The sequence below is a fragment of the Pristis pectinata genome, chromosome 8 (assembly GCF_009764475.1).
Source record: "Pristis pectinata isolate sPriPec2 chromosome 8, sPriPec2.1.pri, whole genome shotgun sequence".
NCBI classification, from domain to species: Eukaryota; Metazoa; Chordata; class Chondrichthyes; order Rhinopristiformes; family Pristidae; genus Pristis; species Pristis pectinata.
The window spans coordinates 66,358,899-66,382,734 of NC_067412.1; the positions used below are offsets into that span (position 1 = coordinate 66,358,899).

Sequence of the window (23,836 nt, forward strand, 5' to 3'; positions counted from 1 at the left end):
CAATAGATTCCATACTTCTGTTAATTGCTCTTTTTAAACCTTTTTACTTGATCTTTCAAATATCCCCGAATCTATTCAGCACTCTTAAGCTTGATTCAATGATTTCTACTCATAGATCTCATGCTCCATATAGAAATTTTCTGTGAATGCTGGAAAACAAAATGTGCAAAGTAGGACTTTGTATTTTTGGTGTGTACATTAGTTATTTCATTTTGGATTATATGCATGAAGTCTTCTGCAAGCAGTTCCACTGAAAAATTTTGTTGGAACATTTGAAAGGGGAACAAGTACTGGAAACATAATGGAACTTTACTACATTTTCTATTCAATTATGTGCAGTTAACACACATTTATTACATGGGCTTGATTGGAAAATGTTATATTAAAAGAAGATAGGAAAAATAACCTTAGAGAATTAAAATTACTGTTTGTTTCTCCCTAACGGTAAGGGTAAAATTCTAACTTCAAAATTATTCTTCCCAGTCGCTGAATTTAGTTTCCAATTCTACACAACTTCCATGGTCCAGACCTCCTTTAATATTACTCAACCTGATCAACCAATGACATGCGTAGAAAGGCCAACTATGACTTTTGCCATAAAAACAGAAAATGCTGGTAACCCTCAGTAGGTCGGGAAACATCTGTGGAAAGACAAACAGTTAACTTTTCATGTTTGGGACTCTTTTTCAGAACCGTGAAAGAGAGAAAACAAGTTAGTTTTAAATGTTAGAGAAGGTAGGGAAGGGATAGGTAAAACAAAAGGAATATCTTAGATAATGTGACACCAAATGATTCACAGCAATATTTAGAAGCCCTTTATGCTTCTTCGTCTGTTATGTGTTGCTTCTAGTCACGCTGTGGAACATGGAAAGAGAAAAAACTGAACCAAAATGATAACAGGCAGAAATGATCAATTCTGATACAGACGGAGGAGTGAGTTACAGTACTTAAAGTTGGAGAATTTGATATCGAGTCCAGAAGGCTCAACATACCCTGATGGAAGATCAGGTGATCAACAGTGCAGGTGGTCACAGACAGAAAGGTCAGAATGAGTGGGATGAGGAATTAAAATGGCAGGCAATGGGAAGCTCAGGGCAGTCCTGCAGACTGAACGCAATTGCTCTGCAAAGCGATTACCTAATCTGCATTTGGTTTCTCCAGTGTAACAAGAACACATTGTGAACACTGAATACAGTACACGAGAGAGTGCAAGTGAAATGCTGCTTCATCTGGAAAGACTATTTGGGTCCCTGGATAGTGTTAAGGGAAAAGGTGAAAGAACAGGTATTGCACCTCCTGCAGATGCATAGGAAAATGCAATGCTTCATTTAATTTTATCATGACTCATGCTTCATCTTTGGTTTCTGCACAATGTTCCTTCACAACAGTACAATCAAAACTTAGAATTCACCTGACCCAAATATACGTCCTAAACTTCTGTAGGAAAACTTGTTACTGTCTAACGTAATGCATTACTCACACTGACAGTCCAGCATGGAGAAGCACTTTTCCACTCTCTCCTTGTGGAGATTTACCATTTCAGCCAGTGCTGCAGTCCTGAGTGTCAAGGGGTGGCTCAGTTAAATGTTTTAGCAGGCCACCGCTTCTGTTATGAACAGTCTTCTTTCGTACAAGTAGTCCATGAAGCACACTGGCTCTCAGTATATCAGCTCTTAATAAAAGGATCTTTTGTCTGAAAGTTGCAGTGCAGGAGATGCACACATGCACAGGGATTCAAACCAAACTACAAAGGTCATTCCAAAAATGGGTTCTAGAAATTGTCATATATTTCTCAGAGGAAATTAATATTTGATCAGATTTTATATTCCTTTGAAATCCAGTAAAGTAATTCAACTTCCTAGCTATTCCATATAAGACTGCCTTAACATATCGTGAAAAAGAATTGTTTTCAAGACCACATCCAGTTCCCACCTTCCATTAAAAATATAGAAATCACCTATTTTTTGCAATAAAGGCTTCAATCAGGGAGCTAGCATTCAATCCTATATTACTCACTTATTATCACACAAGAGGCCATAAATCCTTGTGGCTCCCAGAATTCCTATAAATCCCATTTCCTCTCTCCTTATTTCCCTGTACATCTATAACTTATTACCTCTTTCCCTCTCACAAGCAAACACATCCGTATCAACACTCACAAAATGCTGGAGGAACTCAGCAGGTCCTACCTATGGATGGAATCCTCATCAACACTCTGATTCTTTGGTCATTTACTTATACTAATGGATAGTTTTTCTCTGCAGCTAATTAACCTACCAGAACATTTAGGACGTGGGAGCAAACCTACGTAGCCCTATAGGGAGAACATGCAAACTCCATACAGACAGCATCCAACGTCACGATCAAACCTGTGTTTCTGGAGCTTTATGACATCAGCACTAACTGTAGCATCCCCATACCACCTGTAGCTCTAACATTATCGATCAGAAATATATCAAACAGTTACACTTAAGTTACCTTATTCATACTCAGAAGTGTAATGACTATCTACAAATACTTCTGCCATCAGTTTATATGACCTCTGCAAGGTTTGATCTCACATTTGTTTACTGAATTAGAAGCTCTATTGGCAGGCTACTTTCTTTAAAAAGCAAAGATCAATATACTAGATAATCCTGTCACCAATCTCAGAAGCTCAATCCAATTTACTTCTACTCTTTGTGGCAGTTGTTCAGCTCATTATACTCTCAGGTTCTTTCTCCCAACAGGCCAGTAAGGTTATCATCATTCACTGGTTTAAGAAAAATATCACCAAGTTAACACACATGTATTTGGGTCAAAATGGAAAATGTTGGAAGCACCCAGCAGATCAAACAGCATTTGTGGGGAGATAAAGTTATTCGATATTTCAGATTAAGGACTATAAGGAGACGAGTGGAGAGAATCGAGGGTAATAGGGTGCACACCAAAGTTGTCAAGGCAACAAACACCTTAAAAACTGGCAGTTAGGGACCGAAGCGTAAAAAGAATCAAATTGAAAAAGGAAAGGTACAGCCATAATTCCAAAGAGAGAAAAAAATGTGGTTATCTGAAATCATTAAATTCTATATTGAGTCCCAAGGGTTGCAATGTGCCCAGTAGGAAGATGAGGTGCTGTTCTTGAGCCCTAGAGACTCAATAGTGAATTTAACAATGACAAGTTGCCAACCTTTTTTCGTTCTCTCTTCACAAATGTGGCTGTATCTTTCTGTTTCAGAGTTTATTTTTTTCCTCTATCTATAACTGTCAGTTTTTAAAAAAATTGTTACCTTAACAACTTTGGTCTGCACTGTATTACAGACTCTGTTCTCTCTACCTATTCTTCTCTCTCTGTAACTTAAAACATGCTTGTTTTCTCATTACTCCAGTCTTGATGAAGGGTCCTTGACCTGACATATTGACTCTGTTTCTCTCCCCACAGGTGCTGTTTGACCTGCTGGGTGCTTCCAGTATTTACTGTTTTTGTTTCTGATTTTCAACATCTGAGGGTTTTTGCTCCAATGTTTTTGGTGAGTTGTCAGTTTTGACTGTACAATAATAACTAAATGTGTAGCAGAAGCCTGGGCCAGTCATGCACAGAAATCGTAATGTAACTGTAATAACAAGAGGCTGTAATGATTCAAAACAGTGAATGGATCATGCGCTTCCTAACATTTCAAAAAGTACAATGAATTGCTAAGACTGCCTTATCAGTTAGAAAGCACCCACTTTATGAAGGGCTACATGAGTTAAATACAAATACGGAATTAAATTAAATGTTTGGCATGCTAGCTCTGTTTACAGTGACAGTCTTGGCTCTGTGTGTCAAAACGGCAAGATCTCCTAACTTACAAGATGAAAGCAGTCCCTGAACTCATAAAATTTTGTGCTAGAGCTATGTGTGAGATAATACAGCGTTTATGTGGCTGAATTCGCCTAAGAGTGAAGCATTATCATATAATAGCTGATATAAAATAGATGATGAAAAAATAGGGATTCAAGGGAGTCACTAATAAGAACACAAACTACTGATTATTGTGAGCAAAGTCTCATTCATATTTAACCTTCTTGTCATTCAATCAGGATGAAAGACAATGAAAGAAATCTTCTCCTTCAAATGCTGTTTGCCAATACTGTCAATAGTATAAACCACTTCAAAAGGCTGAATGGAAGGACACCCTTCATCCACTGACTGTGGACTGGTTAGCTTGCAAATTTTGCATTGAAATACCAGAAAATAATCAATTAAGGATGTTAAATATTTTAAAAGATAAATGTATCCATAAAAACGGACTGTCAAATAATAGTCAATGGTGACTTCTAAGTCTTTTTGTTGATTGTGGGCTATTTGGAGGTAATTTAGCTTTGTCAAAATTTCCATAGATATCCAGGTACTATGCCTAGCCACAGTAACAATGAAGGAATCCAGAGACAAATTAAAAGAACAAAGATGCAAGCAGAGGAGGCATGTAAAAGGGTAGGCCTTTGAAAGGAAGATTTTAACAGACTATATTTAATTGTAGATCAACAATATTGGGTAACTATTATTCCCTATTTCATTACAAATATTCACTATTTAGTCTTGAAATTTGATCACACAGCCCTGTTTTATTTTGTGCTAAATCAGAGGTTTTCAACCTGTGGTCCGCGGCAGGTTGCCAGGGGGCTCTGCGAGCAAGCCAAGAAAAAAAACGGAAAAGTGACCTGTTACAAAGACGTAGCTTATTTGCCTGCTCCAATTTTCCACTATTCAGAAAATCGGCCATATCTATTCTATCTGTTATAGGCGACAATCTTAGAGACTTAGACGGTGTTCCCTCCTGGTAAGCTGCCGCTTAATATTCGATTTGTGTAGTCAGTAGTGTTCACTACTCACTACTATTCTGTTATGCACTGTAGTGTTAGCGAGACTGAGTGGTGTTGTTGGTGTGCCTTAATAATATTGCTTACTTACCGTGCATTTACGCCACAGTGACGTCACTGTTAAACGAAAAGTGCGCAAGCATGTAAAGTTTAGATTAGTTTTGATGATTTTGTTTATCAGTAATAGTAATTAAACTGTCCAGCGTGTATTGCTGAGTATGGAGAAATTTCTAAAGAGAAAAGCTGACCAGGAACCGGAAGATTCTGATGACGAAGGGGATAAGGGTGACTGAAAGAGAAAACAACGCAAGTACGATCCAGAATACATTTCATATGGCTTCATCGCAGTGGGGACAAATGCAGACCAACCTCTCTGTGTTGTGTGTTTGCAAACACTGTCCAACGATGCAATGGAACCAGCGAAATCGAAGCGCCAATTAACAACAGTGCATCCAGATATTGCCAGCAAGCCGAAGGAATATTTTGAGTGGCAAAAGGAGCCGTTCCTCAAGCAGAAAGGCAAAATGACAGCCTGCGCCACTGTAAATGAGGAGGCTCTTCGTGCATCATATTTGGTAGCATTACGAATAGCACGTTCCAGAAAGCCTCACACAATTGGAGAAGAGCTTATACTGCCTGCAGCAGTAGATATGTGCGAAGTTGTACTGGGAAAAGAATCCAGTCAAAAACTGAAAGCCATTCCACTGTCTGATAACACAGTAAGCAGAAGAATTGGCGATATGGCAGAAGATATACAGAGCCAGCTGATAGCATGTCTTCAGCAAGTCAGATTTGCGATTCAGCTCGATAAAAGTACTGATGTTGCCAGTGCTGCGCAGTTGTTGGTTTATATTCGATATTGCTGGGAAGGAGAAGCTTGGAAGACTTTTTGTTTTGCAAGGCGCTCCCAGGGCCTACAACCGGTGAAGAACTTTTCTGTGTGCATGACACTTTTTTTGTACAATCGGCATTGGCGTGGACACAGTGTATTGGAGTATGCGTGGATGGTGCTGCTGCAATGACGGGACGGAAATCGGGTCTAGTCGCATGAGTGAAAGAAGGAGCTCCACATGTAGCAGCAACCCACTGCATGATTCACGGTGAGGCTTTGGCTGCAAAGGATATGGAAGAAAATCTTGTGGATGTGTTTTCCCACATGCATTAAAATCGTTAACTTTATCAAAACCAGGCCGCTTAATCATCCTTTGCTTGAAAACATATGCTGTGAAATGGAAGCCGAGCATAAGCATTTGTTGCTACATACAGAAGTCAGATGGCTGTCACAAGGCCGCGTTGTGCAGCGTGTATACGAATTGCAAGATGAACTGCTCATTTTTCTAAATGAGCATAACGGACCATTGACATAGTTCTTGACAGATGAGATGTAGGTTGCCAGATTAGCTTATCTTGCAGATATTTTCAACATTTTGAACAGCTTAAAGCTATCATTGCAAGGACCTGGCTCAAATGTTCTGAAAATGCATGACAAAATCAATGCCTTCCAGAAAAAACCCCGAATCTGGAAGGGAAGATGTGGGCAAGGCGTCTATGATATGTTTCCATTGCTGGCTGACTTTCTGACAGTGAACGAGACTAAGACAGAGGCCATTGCGAGCAGCGTTTTGAACCATATTCAACAGCTGTCACATTATTTCCATGAGTATTTTGGCAATGATGACATGAACATGTTTGATTGGATTCGAAATCCGTTTGAATGCATGCTTACTGATTTAACAGGACATAAACAAGAAGAATTGACAGGACTTTGCGCTTGCAGTTCAACCGAATATCACTGTTGTCGTTCTGGATAGCATGTTCCCAGGAGTATCCACTGCTGTCTGGCAAAGCCGTCAATGTTCTGTTACCATTTGCAACCACTTAGTTGTGCGAAATAGCATTTTCTGCATTTACTGCCATGAAAACCAAATACAGATCAAGACTGAATATTGAGGATGACATACACGTATGTTTGTAGCATATACCACCACGGTTGGACAAACTCTGCAGTGCAAAACAGGCCCAACCTTCACATTGAACTGAACACTGCAAGACACCGCTGGTAATTATGTGCAGTAATTTAAGTGTTGTATGCATGAATTATCCATTGTTTGATTTTGTGGGCTTTGGGGGTCAGCCATCTAACAAGGACTTGTTCTGGGGGGCTGCAGCATGAAAAAGGTTGAAAACCACTGTGCTAAATAGTTCCTAATCAGTTTTTCCTAGAGTACATCACATTAGTAATCATTTCTGTATGAAGTTGCAGCAATTGCAAAGTTGGACCAGGAACTTCCTGTTTCAGTGTGAGAGGATGCCTAACATTTTTCCCTTTCCAGACATGCATCTAATGACATCACTTGTCATGTAATGCAATTGTCAACCCACACTGACATAAACTGGACCTCAAACCTCCACTTAATGACCATTGTGGAATGGTCTCAGGAGAATGAGGAGCACATCTCACTATTACAATCTTATCTGAGCTATAAAGCGCCACTCTGTTGACACACTTCACAAAACTCTCTAGAGTCTGCTCATATACATTCCACAGAGCTCAGTCTAACAACAGTGCTTTTTGGAGAATGTAATCAATGAGAAAATAATGTTATGTTAGTTCAATTGTCATTTTGCAGTAAGCACATGTATGGGCTAGTTGTGGCAGTTTTGTTTTGGGGGGGGGGGGGTAGCTGAGTTTGCTATAGCAGTGTACATGACGTTTTAGTGCACCAATGTAAAATCTAATTACTAGACATTTATTTACAGGAGGTTCAACAGTGAACCTGATTATAATTGTAGCCTATCCAGTAGTCTCATTCACAATTACTTCATTTTACATGGGTTCCAATATTTTCTGGAACTCCCCAATCCTATGGGCAAGTACCTAATAAGTTTTCTAAGAAGAATTAACAAAGCGCAAATTCCATTCTAACTTTGAAACTTCCTCAGTTAAAGCTAAGGGTTAAACATTTTGTTAGTAACTGGGCAGTAAATACATGTTTATTTTTTCCAGGAATAAAAACAAAGAGTGCTGGAGATATTCAGCAGGTCAGGTAGCACTTGCAGAGAGAAAACCTTTTGGGTTGATGATCTTTCATCACTATTGAAAAGGTAATAAAACAAGCATGTTTTAAATAGCTGAGAAGGGGGAGGGGCGGAGAGGATAAAGTACGTGATAGGTTAGAGTTCAAGAAAATCCAGATGACAAAATTATTGCTGGTGCCATCTAAGAAAGGGTGGGAAATGCCTGTTAATCATAGCTGATCTGTCTGGAGGAGACATAAATAGAGGGAGATGAATGAGGGCAGAAGAACAAGAATAATGCTGGAACTGTGAGATGTAGAACAGAGCAGTGTCTGAAAAGCTTAAATAAAACAAAATATTGGAAATACACAGCATTCCCATATCCTCAACATCCACTGGCCTCCCTTAGGTGAAACTAAGAAGCATATTAAGATCTGGATTATCTTAGTCTCCACCCTATTACAGACATTCTCTTTGTTCTCTCCACCTCAAAACACTTTATTCCCTCACTTTTCCAGTTCTGATGAAAGGTCATTCTGTTTCTTTCATCATAGATGCTACTTGACCTGCTGAGCATCTCCAGCATTTTCGGTTTTTATTTCAGATTTCCAGCACTTGTAGTTTTTCAATCTTTGCACCAGAAGGTAAGCTTGATCCACTGGAGAAAATAACTAACAATGGTATTGAACAGACTCTTTAATTCTGCCATTTCACCATCTTCAGTAACTTTGAATCTCCTTTATGTTTCTAGTTATGACTGTTCCTCAACCTGTTTTCAACTTGTTCCCCATCTCCACACCACTCCATTTTCTGATTATTCTCCAGCACTACTGATGCTCTTATGCTGTAGCACAGGCTTCCACTATCTTTCAGTCTTCCTGCCGATCACTCAGTCTCTGCTCTTGGAGCCACAATGAATGACCAAATCCAAGGGAAAAAAAGTAGACTATACTGATAGCAATGCTATCATGGACCGACAATCTCCCTTAAAGACCCACAGCTTTGCATCTTATTTCAAACATGGATGGCTGTGAAAACCTGTTTGGCACTGCATGAAGGGCACATTCCAACCAGTTTCCCAAATCAATTTGTTATCAGCCATCTTGTTTTATAAAGGAAAATTAGCCTTAAATAAAACCAGAAGAATCAGAATCAGCTTTATCATCACTGACATATGACGTGAAAAAAGCAGACATCTGAATAAAAGCTTGTGTTTCCTTGCCAACTGAAGTCACAAAGACACAAAACCAACAAATGAACACATGAATAATCACAAAAATAAAATGATTAAAACACTCATGACTTCCAGCTGAAACAGGAAACATTCAGTAACATCTTTTCATTCAACTGTGTAACAGTGTTGGCTTTAAGAACAGCAGCAGGGCTCGAGATAAAAATGAACAAACAGCCACACACTCAGTGACACATTATTAAAGCCAACATTGTTTCTCCATTGCTGTTTTACTCTATCTTTTCTACAATCAACCACTGGCGCTTCAGATGTTTCAAGACAGCTCTTCAACAGACACTGGATAACCCAGCTCATTTATTTGTAACCAATGGTTTTCATTCCTTATCACTAGTCTTAAAAAAAAAAGGCATATGGGGAGAAAAAAATCTGAAGAGTTTTTGTTGGAGTAAGCTCTACAGTAAGAGATCAAGATTTCCAAGAAGTGTTATTAATTTCATGGTTTGCTAAAATGGTGGGATTTTTCTTTCACAAAGGGAGTTTTCATTCAGGGAAAAATTCCTTTTGAATTTGCAGCTTAGTGACATTTCTATTCACCAACTATTGATGAAATTTGTTGAAGGAACAAGCAACAGAAATGGACTGAAGATTATCTTTGACAGGAATATAACACTGCTCTTATCTCATATTTATTATAAACATTTTTATGTTTTATCTCTGCTTCTCAAATGTTGCAGTTGAAATGAATAAGAAAAATCTTCCATACTCTGATCTACATTGACTCCTAACCCTTGATGCTAAAATTCTTACCCTGATGTTAAAACCCTTTCGCCAGATCTACAAACTTATCAATCCCCACAAATACACTGAGCAACATATGTCATGCGTCATCTCTCTTTTCCTTTTTAGGCAGTTTCTTGGCATCACAGCTTGCAGGATTGATGCTGAACAGTTTCTTACTTCTGGGAGGTGAGGTAGAACATTATGGCAAGGAAGAATGAGAGCAATGACACAGTCTTGCATGACCTACAGTGGGATTAGGTTGGTTTGCACCCACTGGTTCGAATGTCATTATATAGTGGATATAGAATGGAGACAAGTTTCTAAGGAGTGTCTTCAAAATTGCAACAACTTCTCCAGATGTCTATAAGCTCAGATCTCTTCACCACCACAACTCTGCAGTGAAGATTGATTGGGTTAGGGTGAACTGCCTTGTAAGGAACAAACTGGATATGGAAGGGATAATCTTAAAATAGGGATTTGCATCAGTCAATTGTCACAGGCATGATTCCTTTGTATTATATAAAAAGGGGGTTTTATAGCCTCCAGAGTCAGAATAATGCAGCACAAATGCATGCTGCAACTGTCACCACTGCATTTGAAAACGCTTGAAAACATTTGAAAACTAGCTGCCACACTATCAACAGCTGTAGATAGCAGTGTGGAAGCTAGTACTCTCTGGGGGATAATGTCTGCACACATGAGCCCTTTTTCCTGTCCTTCACGGTGGTCCCCAAACATAGTTCCCTGCCTACAGCACTCTCTTCCATTGATAGCAGACGCTGGCTACCACTGAAGAACTATTTTAAAAAGCTAATGATTGGAGAAATGACTATGGACTAGTTGCGCTAGCAGCTACCAAATTTCTGTGAACTAAGTTGTCTGCTTTAGAGAAAAAAGGCCGAGTATTCTTTTAAACAGCACAGTTACTGTTAGTGAGGAATTATGAAAAGCTGCTTCCCTTTGAGTGTCCCATGATATTTCTTAGTCAGACATACATGAGGCAGTGCTGAGCAATGAAAATGATGGTTGAACAAAATATCCTATCTATACTAGCACATAACTAGCACGTTATGAACAAAAGCATCTCAAATTGTAACTGTTAATAAACTGTACTGGCTGAATGTTATCTTTGTACACCTAACATGGTACAATTAAACAGGCTTCTACACTTCCACCGGCTCTACAAAGTTTCTAAGTCTCTGTTCTCCATCAATTCTGACATCTTGCTCTCTCATGAGCTGAGTATCTCTACCCAGTACTTGCAAGGGTTACAGCTATCCTGCTTCGAAGCTCTGAAATTGCCTCTCTAATGCTTTTTGTTCCCTACCATTCTTTAAGATACTCTTTAAAAGGAACCTCTTTCACCAAGTGTTTCATCATCTGTCCAAAATTCTCTGTGGCCCAGAGTCAAATTTTTGTCTGAAAACACTCCTGTAAAGCACTTTGATACATTCATTACTTTAGAACATAGGACATTAGAGCACAGTACAGGCCCTTCGGCCTACAATGTTGTGCCGACATTTCATCCTGCTCGAAGATCTATCTAACCCTTCGCTCCCACATAGCCCTCCATTTCTCTATCATTCATGCGCCTTTCTGAGAGTCTCTTAAATGTCCCTAATGTATCTGCCCCCACAACCTCTGCCAGCAGTGCGTTCCACGCAGCCACCACTCTCTGTGTAAAAAACATACCCCTGACATCCCCCTTATACCTTCCTTCAATCACATTAAAATTATGCCCACTCGTGTTAGCCATTGTCACCCTGGGAATAAGTCTCTGACTGTCCACTCGATCTATGCCTCTTATCATCTTGTACACCTCTATGAAGTCACCTCTCATCCTCCTCCTCTCCAAAGAGAAAAGCCCTAGCTCACTCAACCTATCCTCATAAGACATGCTCTCTAATCCAGGCAGCATCCTGGTAAATCTCCTCTGCATCCTCTCTAAAGCTTCCACATCCTTCCTATAATAAGGCAACCAGAACTGAACATAATACTCCAAGTGTGGTCTGACCAGAATTCTATAGAGTTGCAACATTACCTCACGGCTCTTGAACTCAATACCTCGACTAGTGAAGGCCAACACACCATATGCCTTCTTCATAACCCTATCAACCTGCATGGCAACCTTGAGGGATCTATGTACGTGGACCCCAAGATCCCTCTGTTCCTCCACACTGCTAAGAGTCCTGCCACTAACCTTGTATTCTGCCTTCAAATTCGATCTCCCGAAGTGTATCACTTCACACTTTTCCGGGTTGAATCCCATCTGCCACTTCTCAGCCCAGGTCTGCATTCTATCAATATCCTGTTGTAATCTACAGCAACCCTCTACATTATCCACAGCACCACCAACGTTTGTATCATCAGCAAACTTACTAACCCACCCTTCCACATCCTCATCCAAGTCATTTATAAAAATCACAAAGAGCAGGGGTCCCAGAACAGATCCCTGCAGAACACCACCGGTCACTGACCTCCAGGCAGAATACACTCCATCTACCACCACCTTCTGTCTTCTATGAGCGAGCCAATTCTGAATCCAGCTTTAGGGAAGCTTTACATAGCAAGTTGTTGTAGCTTTGTTATGGGACCTCAATTCTCACCAAGTATCAATACAGGCGATGGCTGCATTACAGGGATGGGGGTTGTGTTCCTAGATAACTGTTTGCACTGCGATTTTCCATAACACAAAATTGTGTCATCTGCACCTGTCATGATATGCGAGTTGAAAAAATAAATTTTGTGTTTATTTACATTTTTTTTAACATAAATTTCATAAGAGCAAATTTTTAACACATATTGTATCCCAGATTTTCTGGTAGTGATTTATGAATTCTGTAAGGACGAACTTCTGTTACGCAAACTGCCATAACGTGGGGGACGCCTGTTTCTAATGTTATGTAGTCTTTGCAGTACTCCTGCTTGTTTTTTGTTTGAACTGATCCCACATTAGAAGAACTGTTTATGTTCGTATCCTAATCTTTATGATTACAGATTATCAAAGCTATCTTCTGGTGCCAGTATCAACAGAGAGTTGGACTTGAATAAAAGAACATTCAGTTAATGCTAGGTCACAGTAAAGCCTAAAGGCTTTTGTATGCTATGGAAATTACAAATCTAGGCAGTTAGGAAGTTCACTGCTAATGTTACCAAAATGTTATGTGCTGCTAACTCTATACTGACAGACCCAATAATTTCTTATCTGTAAGAAAATGATCTGATAATTCCACCTTTGAAATAGTCCAAGCCACTCCATTAATGGCCATTAAATATATAAAATGTTAGGTACAGCATTGTAAAATATTAGCAAGCTATCTATTAATCTCTGAAATCAAGGTTGAAATCTAGCTTGAAATAATAAAATTGAAGCCTTCCCTGTGTAGAAGCAATAAGGGAAGCACGAACAAGGAGGTTTCATCATCACAATGTAGTTCCGGGAGATAAAACAGAGTTTCTACAAGACTGTAAAAGGAAGACAGTAGCAAAAGTACAAGCTCATCCTTCAGAAGCTGAGACAAGAAAATTTGAATAAGGAAATGGCAGAGATGTTACATGTGGTGCTTGTCTACAAATTTAAAAAATTAAAATAGTGTCAAAAAAAAGTAGAGTAGCAAGGGCAGTACAGTGGCACAACAAATAGCGCTGTTGCTTTGGGGACCTGGCAAATCAGGTTCAATTCTGACCTCAGGTGCTGTCTGTATGGACTTTAATATGTTCCTGCTATAATGAGGCTTACTGCAACCTTGAGGAACAGAACCTCATCTGTTGTCTGGGTGCGTTGTACCTTCTGGATTCAATATTTAATCCTCACACTTCAGGTAACTCTTTGCCTTTGTCTGCATCAACTTCTGCTGCAAGGCTACATCAGTGATACTGATTCAGTTCTCTCTCCATTAATATTGCCTGATTTTTTAGGCATATCCCACAGCCTTACTGTTTGCAACACATTGCACTTCTTTGATTGTACTTCTAACTGTCCTATTAACTCATTTAACCAGACCTCCACAACTTATGCCTGCAGCAACCTTGGCCTCACCCCATCAGATATTCCTTTTTGTCCCATCCATCCCTAACCCTAGTTTTTCTGCACCTCATAAATAACTTGATTTTCTCTCATTCCCAGTTTTGACAAAAGGTTTTTGACCTGAAACATTAACTCTTGTGCTCTTTCCAAAGAAACGACCTGACCTGCTGATCATTTCCAGCATTTTCTGTTTTTATTTCAGATTTCCAGCATCTGCAGCTTCTCTGATTGAATAAGTAAAATGTTGGCTTTTTTACTCAACATCAACCAGCAAGATTACTATGAGGTTACTTGCTTCGCTTGCCTAAAAATAATCTGACATATTTATCAACATAAAAACACCCAACTTCACTTGATATGCCTGTCCACTGTTTTCACACAGCAGATATCAGGAATTAATTATGCGTGGTGTTAAAGACATTAAAAACATATGAAATATTGTAGATCAAAATTATGGAAACTCCAATCCAATAATAATATTTCCCAGGGAAGTATTTCTGTTTTGATCAGGATCTGACTGAATTCTTCAGCAGTTCCTACCTTTCACATATATGGTAGTATCGGTTATCTTGAATGCCATCTTGCAGAGGGACATTCACAGTGTAATATCTTCCTTTCCCCATTCCAATATCTGTTACGTCTCCTGTCCCTTGGGAAATAACAGCAAAAAAATCATTTAAAAAAGTTTGAAAAAGGAAAGGCTGTAATCAAGTGAAAGGACTGAGAAAAAGGAAGACCTACCTGGGAAAAATCCAGGGGAATACTTGTGAAAAGATACAGTCATTACTTTTGATGTAAAGCTGAATGCATCTTCTACACCTGGAGATGTTGAGAAAAAGAGAACAATGGCAACAACTTTAGATACTGGATGTTATGTAGGTATAGAGTAACATTTAATATGTGTCAAAATTTGTTGTGGAGTTCTGGAGCTCCAAAATATATTTAGGAGAACGTTGATTTTCTCCAATTTTTGCTTTCAAGGTGACGTACACATCTTAATCATAATACTGTTGAGAAATGCAGATGGAGACCAGAACTTATTCCGAGGGAATACCAGCCTGGTTTTGCCCTGTCAGAGACATCCCCCTCCCCTAACTTCACTGCAGCTTAACTGGCTTTCTTTCATTCCTTCCCACTTTTTTCTTTCTAGATCAGAATCAGGAAGGAAAGAAATGTTAACTCTGTTTCTCTTCCCACAGAAGCAGCCTGATTGGCTGAGTATTTCCAGAACTTTCTATTTTTATTTCAAGATAATGCTTTTAGATGCAAACAACATTGTATCCTACAGGATAAGACTTGCTGTTAAGATGATGTGATACCTAGAGGAATAATGGCTTGGCTCATCTTCTTGAATTTACAAATCTATTTTCAAATAGCACATAGAAGGGAAATTCCAAATTTATGGCATAAATCAGACAATAACTTCCAGTGTTCATTATTGCAGGTAGTAAAAAGCAGAAATCAGGACTCGGTTGCCCTGCTCCTCCCAAAGCTTGCTATAAAAGTACCTCAATAAACAGTTAGGGATTCCCCAATAAAGAGGAAGTGAACTTTTAAAACGTTGGCATATTTCAACTACTAAACAACCTCTCTGGCACTGAAAATGTATTTTTGTCTCATTCTTTCTGAGTTCAATTATTGTTAGTGTTTTCAAAGGACAAAAAAAATGAACAGCTAACAGACCAAAGGGTTCCAGATGTTAAAATATGAAAGCAAAAATTAAACACTTCACAACAATCAGTTGAACATCATACATAAATCATAAATTTAAAATTACCCCCTGTATAGCCTGGCTACCCAACCCCAGATCAGGTAAGGTCACATATCAAAAAATTATTAAGTCCTCAAGCTGGGCCTGTTCGTCATGAATAAATGTACTAAGGCTCAATACCATGTGAAGTGATTCAGCTGATTAACTGCAAGTGGTCAGGAGAGTGCAGGTCACACAGAAAGTGAACCCTATTTCTTAATGTACATCTTCACTACATAACCTTGTTACCCAAATCATGCTCAAAGGTTTAACTGTATGTGTTGGGTTTGAGTCAAGTTGGGTTTCAAAACTATCATAAATCCTCAGGTTTGGAATGGCTGTAGCCAGGAATTAATTTTATACCAAGCAGACCTCTATTCCCTGATATCTTTTAAAACATAGAACATAGAACGATTACAGTACAATTCAGGCCCTTCGGCCCACAAAGCTGTGCTGAACATGTCCCTACCCTAGAAATTACTAGGCTTACCCATAGCCCTCTATTTTACTCAGCTCCATATACTGATCTAACAGTCTCTTGAAAGACCCTATCGTAACAGCCTCCACCACCATTTCCGGCAGCCCATTCCACGCACTCACCACTCTCTGAGGAAAAAACTTACCCCAACATCTCCTCTATATCTACTCCCCAGCACCTTAAACCTATGTCCTCTTGTGGCCACCAATTCAGCCCTGGGGAAAAGCCTCTGACTATCTACCCTATCAATACCTCTCATCATCTTATACACCTCTATCAGGTCCCCCCTCATCCTCCGTCTCTCCAAGGAGAAAAGGCCGAGTTCCCTCAACCTGCTTTCATAAGGCATGCTCCGCATTCCAGGCAGCATCCTTGTAAATCTCCTCTGCACCCTCTCTATGGCTTCCACATCTTTCCTGTAGTGAGGCGACCAGAACTGAGCACAGTACTCCAAGTGGGGTCTGACCAGGGACCTATGTAGCTGCAACAATACCTCACGGCTCCCAAATTCAATTCCCTGATTGACGAAGGACAATACACCATATGCCTTCTTAACCACAGAGTCAACCTGCGCCGCCACTTTGAGCGTCATAGTTTAACTTCATATGATGAATAGTGATGTCGATTCAAATTGTCAGTTTTAACATTGATTTCAATCATAGTTTTGATAATTAGCCAAGTCCTGACTGATGATACATGATATTCCCATAAAGTCATCCATTACAACATTAAGACAATAGGATCTTTAGCAAAGTTGAATGCCCATTTTACACAAATCTAGGCTAGAAAACTCACACATTCCCAGTATATTCTATTAGTTTTGGTGAACTGGTTAAAGCTGTGCAATAAATTTGAAATACAAGAAAAACTTGTATTTATGTAACATTTTCACTGCCCCTGGTCCGTCAAAAGACTAAAATGCCAATGAAGTACATTTGAAATATTATTATACAAAATAGGAAGCATGTACAAATTTACATGTAGTAATCTGTTGTAAATGGCAATGCAATGATGACCTGTTTCAGTGATATTAAATTAAGTTAAATGTCAGCCAGGATTCTGGGAATAACTCCCCTGCCCTTCTTCAGAACAGTGGTGTAGGATCTTTTATGCCCACCTGGCCATGCAGATGGGCCTCATTTCAGCATTTCTTCTGAAAGATGATATTATTGACTAAGTTCAAGTCCCACATTTATCATGGTGGATCTGATCCCAATCGTTAATTCAGGCCTTTGGATTACGATTCCAGTAATTTAACCGCATAAATTAAACAGCATAAATTCTTGATGTATTAGGTACAGCCTAAAATAAAGGACATTGTATCTTTAACGTCAAATATAATTAAATCTTAACAATTCCAGAGCACAGGAAGGCAGGTCATGTTGCAAACATGTGCTACAGTGCTCATACTATAGCGACGCAGGCTCCAGTGGAACAACTGTGATTAATGAAGCAATGCTTCAGGTTTGATATCATTTCATCCATTGGTATATAACTATAAACAGTTGTTTTCACCCATAAACAATACATTAATAACATTATGGAATATATTTTATTTTCTATCTGCTCCTGAGCCTTGTTGCTTTCCCACTCACCCACCTATGTAGCGTCTGTAGGTCTCATATTGGTATCATCAGTCACCTTAGAAGCACAGAACTAGAGTGGAAGGAAATCATCTTAAATCTTGAGGGACTGCTTAAGAATAATAAGAATATTTATTTCTATATTATCTCCACCCCTTATGTTACTTAGATTGATTTTATTCTTAATGATGAAATAAATACCTTTATACATCCAGAAACAATAAATAGATAATTTATTCCCAAGTCCTGCTGAAGGGTCTCAACCCAAAACATTGACTGGTTAGTTCCCTCCATAGGTGCCACCTGACCTGCTGAGTTCCTCCAGCATTTTGTGTGCGTTGAAATAGATAATTTACTTGGCGCGTAAATAACATTGCATTCTGCAGATTAAAGTCCCTGGCAATCAGAGTCAGGACAGATCTTGGGGTCTTTTGAAATCTGGGTGTAAAGATTACAACTTGAATAACCACCAATTTCAAGCAAATCCAGTGATATAAGCAGTTGAAAGTTCCCTTTCCCTGATGCCTGATGTTTACAATAAATAAAATGTAATATTAAAGCCTTAGTGTGGGTAAACAAATGTGATCTGCCTGTAAGGTATCTTGTTTCTAGCCAGTAGGATGGTCAATTATCCTACATGGCATTCAGATGATGCAGTACGAAAATAGCAAACCATACCAGTTACACTATTATTTGTATCTAAGTGTATCACCAAATGTACTAGTGAGCCACATAGGTTATAAGAATCCTAGACTCTACCCCCCAGGACATAGAGTTAATTGAACTTAGTTATAATGCTCCCACAGTTAAAGAGCCTGCAAAAACTTAAGTCTAGACTTCCTCTTAATTTATTCTGCCATCTGCAATAATCCACTTATTTTATGCAGACTAATGGGAAATCTACAGCCCCTTGAATGGACTCACAGAAAAACAAGTCATTTGAGTGAGAGGTTATCAACCAGTTTTTCAGGCCCAAGAAGTTTATCATAATAAGTGATACAGCTTTCAATGAAGCAAAATCATCAAAAATCATATCCACTGCAAGATAAGCATTTTTGAAAAGGTATCAGGTATCATTGTGCTTCTAATTTGGGGGACTGATGCTCTGAGCACTACTCAACTGGCTCAGATGCTGCTCCTATTGTCAAGTAGTACACGTTGCGAGCAACAGCATAGAATATATTGGCATATGCCCCAATACATTGTGCAAACTTGCAGAGATTAGAGGGTCTGTTTTGAATGGGATGGCATGATGCTACAGGCCTTGGCACCAATGAATTTTTCCATGAATACAATGGCCAAGTGCACATAGTATTAAATGGGCACCTTTATGGATATTCAGGCCTTTGCCTACAGCAGCACATTATGTATGTCACTGTCAATAGGACATGTGATACCCCAGTCTTAAACTTCAGCATCCCACTGATTTGTAGCAAAATACTCAGCAGCTCATTGACAGCAGGGAAGTGCACACACAGAGTGTTATTTTTAAGCTACAGCTCTTGAACAGATAATAACTATTGTCTCAGAACAGCCAACCAGCCTGATTAGGAGGTGCAAACAGAAGGGTGGATTGGTATTAAATGAATGCAAAGTGGCAGCTGCTAGGAATCCTGCATCCACAGAAAGATCTTTTTGTGATTACGTGACAGCCATATATTGATGGTATGGAAGCTCTCCCTCTGACATCCCTATGTAACCATGGATGCCTAATAGTAAGAAATCAGTCACAGACATATTAAAATCTGTGGAAAGCAAGACAGATCTGCCAATCTGACTGGACTCTCAAACTGATGTAACTGTCCATCCTAGAGAACAATTCATCAGTCACCAGTATGATGCATTTGTGCAATAGCTACCAACTGTACTCAGTATGCCTCTTTAGCAAAACAAGAAATAAGTACAGGAGTCTGCTGTATTGCCTCTCAAGCCTGCTTTACCATTCAGTAAGATTACGGTTGCTATGATCATTGGTATCAACTCCACTTTCCTGCCTGATCTTGATCCCACTACAGTTCAAAAATCTATCTCAGCCTTGCATAAAAAGCACTTTGACGGCAGGGTCACCTTTACAAGAACAGATGGATAATGGAATAAATGGTTTCGTGGCTAAGTTTGCGGATGACACCAAGATAGGTGGAGGAGTAGGGAGTATTGAAGAGATAGGAAGGTTGCAGAGGGACCTGGACAGTTTAGGAGAATGGGCAAGGAAATGGCAGATGAGATTCAATGTTGAGAAATGTGCAGTTGTACACTTTGGAAGCAGAAATAAGTGGGCAAATTATTATCTAGGAGGAGAGAAAATTCAAAGTACGGAAGTACAAAGGGACTTGGGGGTACTCGTGCAGGATACCTTAAAGGTTAACCACCAGGTCGGATCGGTGGTAAAGAAAGCGAATGCTATGTTGGCATTCGTTTCAAGAGGTATAGTGTATAAAAGTAAGGAAGTGTTGATGAGGCTCTACGGGGCACTAGTGAGGCCTCATTTGGAATACTGTGCACAGTTTTGGGCCCCACATCTTAGGAAGGATGTGCTGACGTTGGAGAGGGTTCAGAGGAGATTTACGAGGATGATTCCAGGAATGAAAGGGCTTACGTATGACGGGCGTTTGTCGGCTCTTGGACTGTACTCACTGGAGTACAGAAGAATGAGAGGGGACCTCATAGCAACATTTAAAATATTGATAGGAAAGGACAGAGTAGATGTGGTTAGGCTGTTTCCCTTGGTGGGTGAGTCCAGGACCAGAGGGCAGAATCTTAGAATTAGAGGGTACAGTTTCAAAACAGAGATGAGGAAAAATTTCTTTAGCCAGAGGGTGGTGAATCTGTGGAACTCCTTGCCACATAGAGCAGTGGAGGCCAGATCAGTGGGGGCATTCAAGGAGGAGATAGATAGATATCTAAATAGTCTGGATATCAAGGGATATAGGGATAAGGCCGGAAACTGGGATTAGAATAGGTTTTTTTTCCCCATTCCCCATTTCTCATTTCTTTTTTCCCTTTCCTTGGAGCAGACTCGATGGGCCGAATGGCCTTCTTCTGCTCCCTTGCCTTGTGATCTTGTGATGATTACCAAGTCTAGCAGATATCAGATTGTTCCAATATACTGCAATATTTGTCACCAATAGCTTTGACAGCTTGAGCTTCAAACATCAGAGTTCAGACGTCAAGAAAATAGCCTTTGCTTCTACATCCATGGGGGGGTGGTGGGTATGGCTTCTACACGTTGGACCTCTCAGATGATTCCTTTTCTTCTGTGCAGCCGCAGCTACGTGAGAAAAACATGCTGTTGCTCTTAAGATCCGTAATTTGTCCACCATTGCTCTTTACTAGATTCCACAGTATCATAGCATAAGTGACCCCAATGGTACTATGGCCATTGAAAATAGCAAAGTGCAATGAAAAAAATGGGCATCTCCAAAGTTTGTAAGTGATCAACAATGTTAAGTTATACTAAAACTTACTTCAAAGTTTCTTAAGCAAATTCCTATTACACCTCTGCAAAGAGAGCCTTTCACCAAGTCATTCAAGAAAATAACTTTATGGCTAGTTTTCACTGAAAAATTTGTCTGTCAAGTCCTCAAAGCCTGTCTAATCCACTTTGCTCACCTTCATTTGATGGAAGAGTTCTGTAAAGTTCTGAAATATCCACGTACAGAATTGAAATCCCAAACACCTGTTATTATCTCTCTTAATACCCAAATAGAATATCAAAATTACCAAATCAATTTCTCCTGAGTGAATTTTCTCTATGGAGTCCAAGTCACCCAAGTTAATTGCAACGAATAGTGGATTGGCATTGCGTGTCCAATGTGCTATCATCTCCTGCATATTGAGCTTTCTCTCCCCCCCCCACTACCTCCACTCAACTTCATGTTGACACACGGGTTCAAATGCCCTTAATCAATTCGAAGCCTAGATTTTGGAAAAAGTTTAGGTCTTCAAGTAAAAACTTTAATTTAGACATTAAAAAAACATCAAATAATGTAACTATGTTCTTATGAAATGAGCAATTCAAACTTATTCCATCTTAAGTCCATGTTTTGTAAATTAGAAGCTTCAGTTAATGAAGGAAATGTCTGAAGATGAGAAATTGCTCTGAAAAGTGTCTCTCTGTCTCATGGCACCTGGCGATTAAATGACACAATCAGAATAACAAGTTTATGTACTCAAAAATACATTTTAATTGTTATCCCAGAAATTTATAGGAGACAGAGTTGATGTAAACATGGTAAGAGGATGTCAAACTTCACAGACTAAAGGTTTGTGCACATGTAAGACCTTTAATACATTACTGATATAGATACTGGCTGTAAAATATATTTGTTGCTTGTCATGTATCCACATTTTGTCACACTAACAAGTTTGTAATTTCCTAGTTTGTTCCAATGTTCAATTCACTCCAATTTCTCCTGAATAGCAATGAACCTCTTATTGGCTTCAGATGCAGCAATTAAACTCATCGCCCTGGAGAACACACTGGATTACCCATGCCACATGCCTGAGTTTGCAGCAGATGAGTGCATTGCTGCTTTTGTCCTTATGAAACAGGATATCCTTCAATTTCCCATTAGCAATGTCACATCATGTTGCAACTAAAATAAATTGGTAGATTTAATCTTACCATCTCCATGATGTAGGTCCATGTCTACATATAAAACTCGATCAAACTTTTTTCGCAGTTTTAGAATGCCAAGCACAGCATCATTCAGATAACAAAATCCAGATGCTTCATCTCTACAGGAAAAAGAACCAGGTAGATATAAGGATATGATGGATTTTCTCCGTGGTATTAACAGACTGTATTTACAAGGAATAAGTTATGCCTTTTTTTGTGCTCATAGGAAATAATCTTGGTAACTAGTGACTAAACCGTGAATGATAATTCTAAATTACACTATGTTAGCAGAAATAAGGATATTTAAAGGAATACGCAATGAAGTTCATCTCTTCATCCAGAGGAAGCTTCAGACATCTTTAACCATCCTGAGATAATAATAGAGTGAACTGGAATTTCTTGTGGGGACATAATTGGACATCCTGAAATTCCTCCCAATTTTCCAATGATTATGTCCCAAATTCATGGCAACTACATTAATGTATTCTGCAAGTGGAATCAGCACAAGCAACCAGTGCCAAGGAGAGCACTAAATTCACACCACTCTACTGCTCTAAAACATTGGGCCAGAAGTAATTTGCAGGGCAAGTTTATAAGATTATGCGAGGCATAGATAGAATAGACAGCTGGTATCTTTTGTCCCAGAGTCAAAATGTCTAAAACTAGAGAGCATGTATTTAAGGTGAGAGGGGGTATGTCCAAAGGAGATGCACAAGGCAATTTATATATGTGTGTGTGTATATATATATATATATATATATATATATATACACACACACACACACACACATACATACATACATATATGTATATACACACACACACACAGCGGTGAGTGCCTGAAATGCAATGCCAGAGGTGGTAGTGGAGTCAAATACAACAGAGGCAGTTAAGAGGCTTTTAGATAGGGACATGAATGTGCAGAGAATAGAGAGCTAAGGACATTGTGTACGCAGAAGGGATTACTTTAGTTAGGCATTTAATTACCAGTTTAATTTGTTTGGCACAACATAGTGGGCTGAAGGGACTGTTCCTGTGCTGCACTGTTCTATGTTCTACGTTAACTGGGAACTGCTGGCAGTTCCACAAGGAAATGCCACCAATTCTCATCCTGTGCCACCAAGTCAGAATTCCTACATGAATTCATGCTGCTTAACTTCTAACACTGGACTCTTCATATGATTAAATGTGAACTTACTGCAATTACCCAGCACTAATGCCTGCATCAGAATTGGCACAGGAATCATGAGCTCATTCACTTGAATGGAGAGGTATAGTTGTGTGGGGCAAGATAAATAAATAGTAACACTTTTGTTGGATTAAGTTTGCTTTGAAATTTTTAATTGCTTATGTCTTTTAATTGATATAATTTTAAAAATAATTTATCTTGTTTAACTACTTAACTGACATCTATTAGTCTTCATTATTTTTGGAAGTTTCTGAATTGGAGTGGACATACAGAACACTCAAAAATCCATAATAGGTTTAAATGTGGCCAAAGTCTGGGAGTATGGCTTTGCTGGCTGTCAAAAGTTTTTTCAGCTGTTT

The 23,836-nt window shown here is 39.2% G+C and overlaps 1 protein-coding gene across 2 annotated transcripts in view; it reads right to left on the reverse strand.

Moving 5' to 3' along the window:
* hdac8 (histone deacetylase 8) overlaps positions 1 to 23,836 on the reverse strand; it is a 69,846-nt gene that overhangs the window by 22,814 nt on the left and 23,196 nt on the right. For both annotated transcript variants that reach the window (XR_007956765.1, XM_052021340.1), the window contains exons 5-7: positions 22,295 to 22,407; positions 14,601 to 14,678; positions 14,400 to 14,508 (exon numbers count right to left, since the gene is read on the reverse strand). Coding sequence is in view for 1 of the 2 variants with exons in the window: in XM_052021340.1 (XP_051877300.1) it covers positions 14,400 to 14,508; positions 14,601 to 14,678; positions 22,295 to 22,407 (300 nt within the window). In the remaining variant the exon portion in view is untranslated. The remainder of the gene's footprint in view (positions 1 to 14,399; positions 14,509 to 14,600; positions 14,679 to 22,294; positions 22,408 to 23,836) is intronic.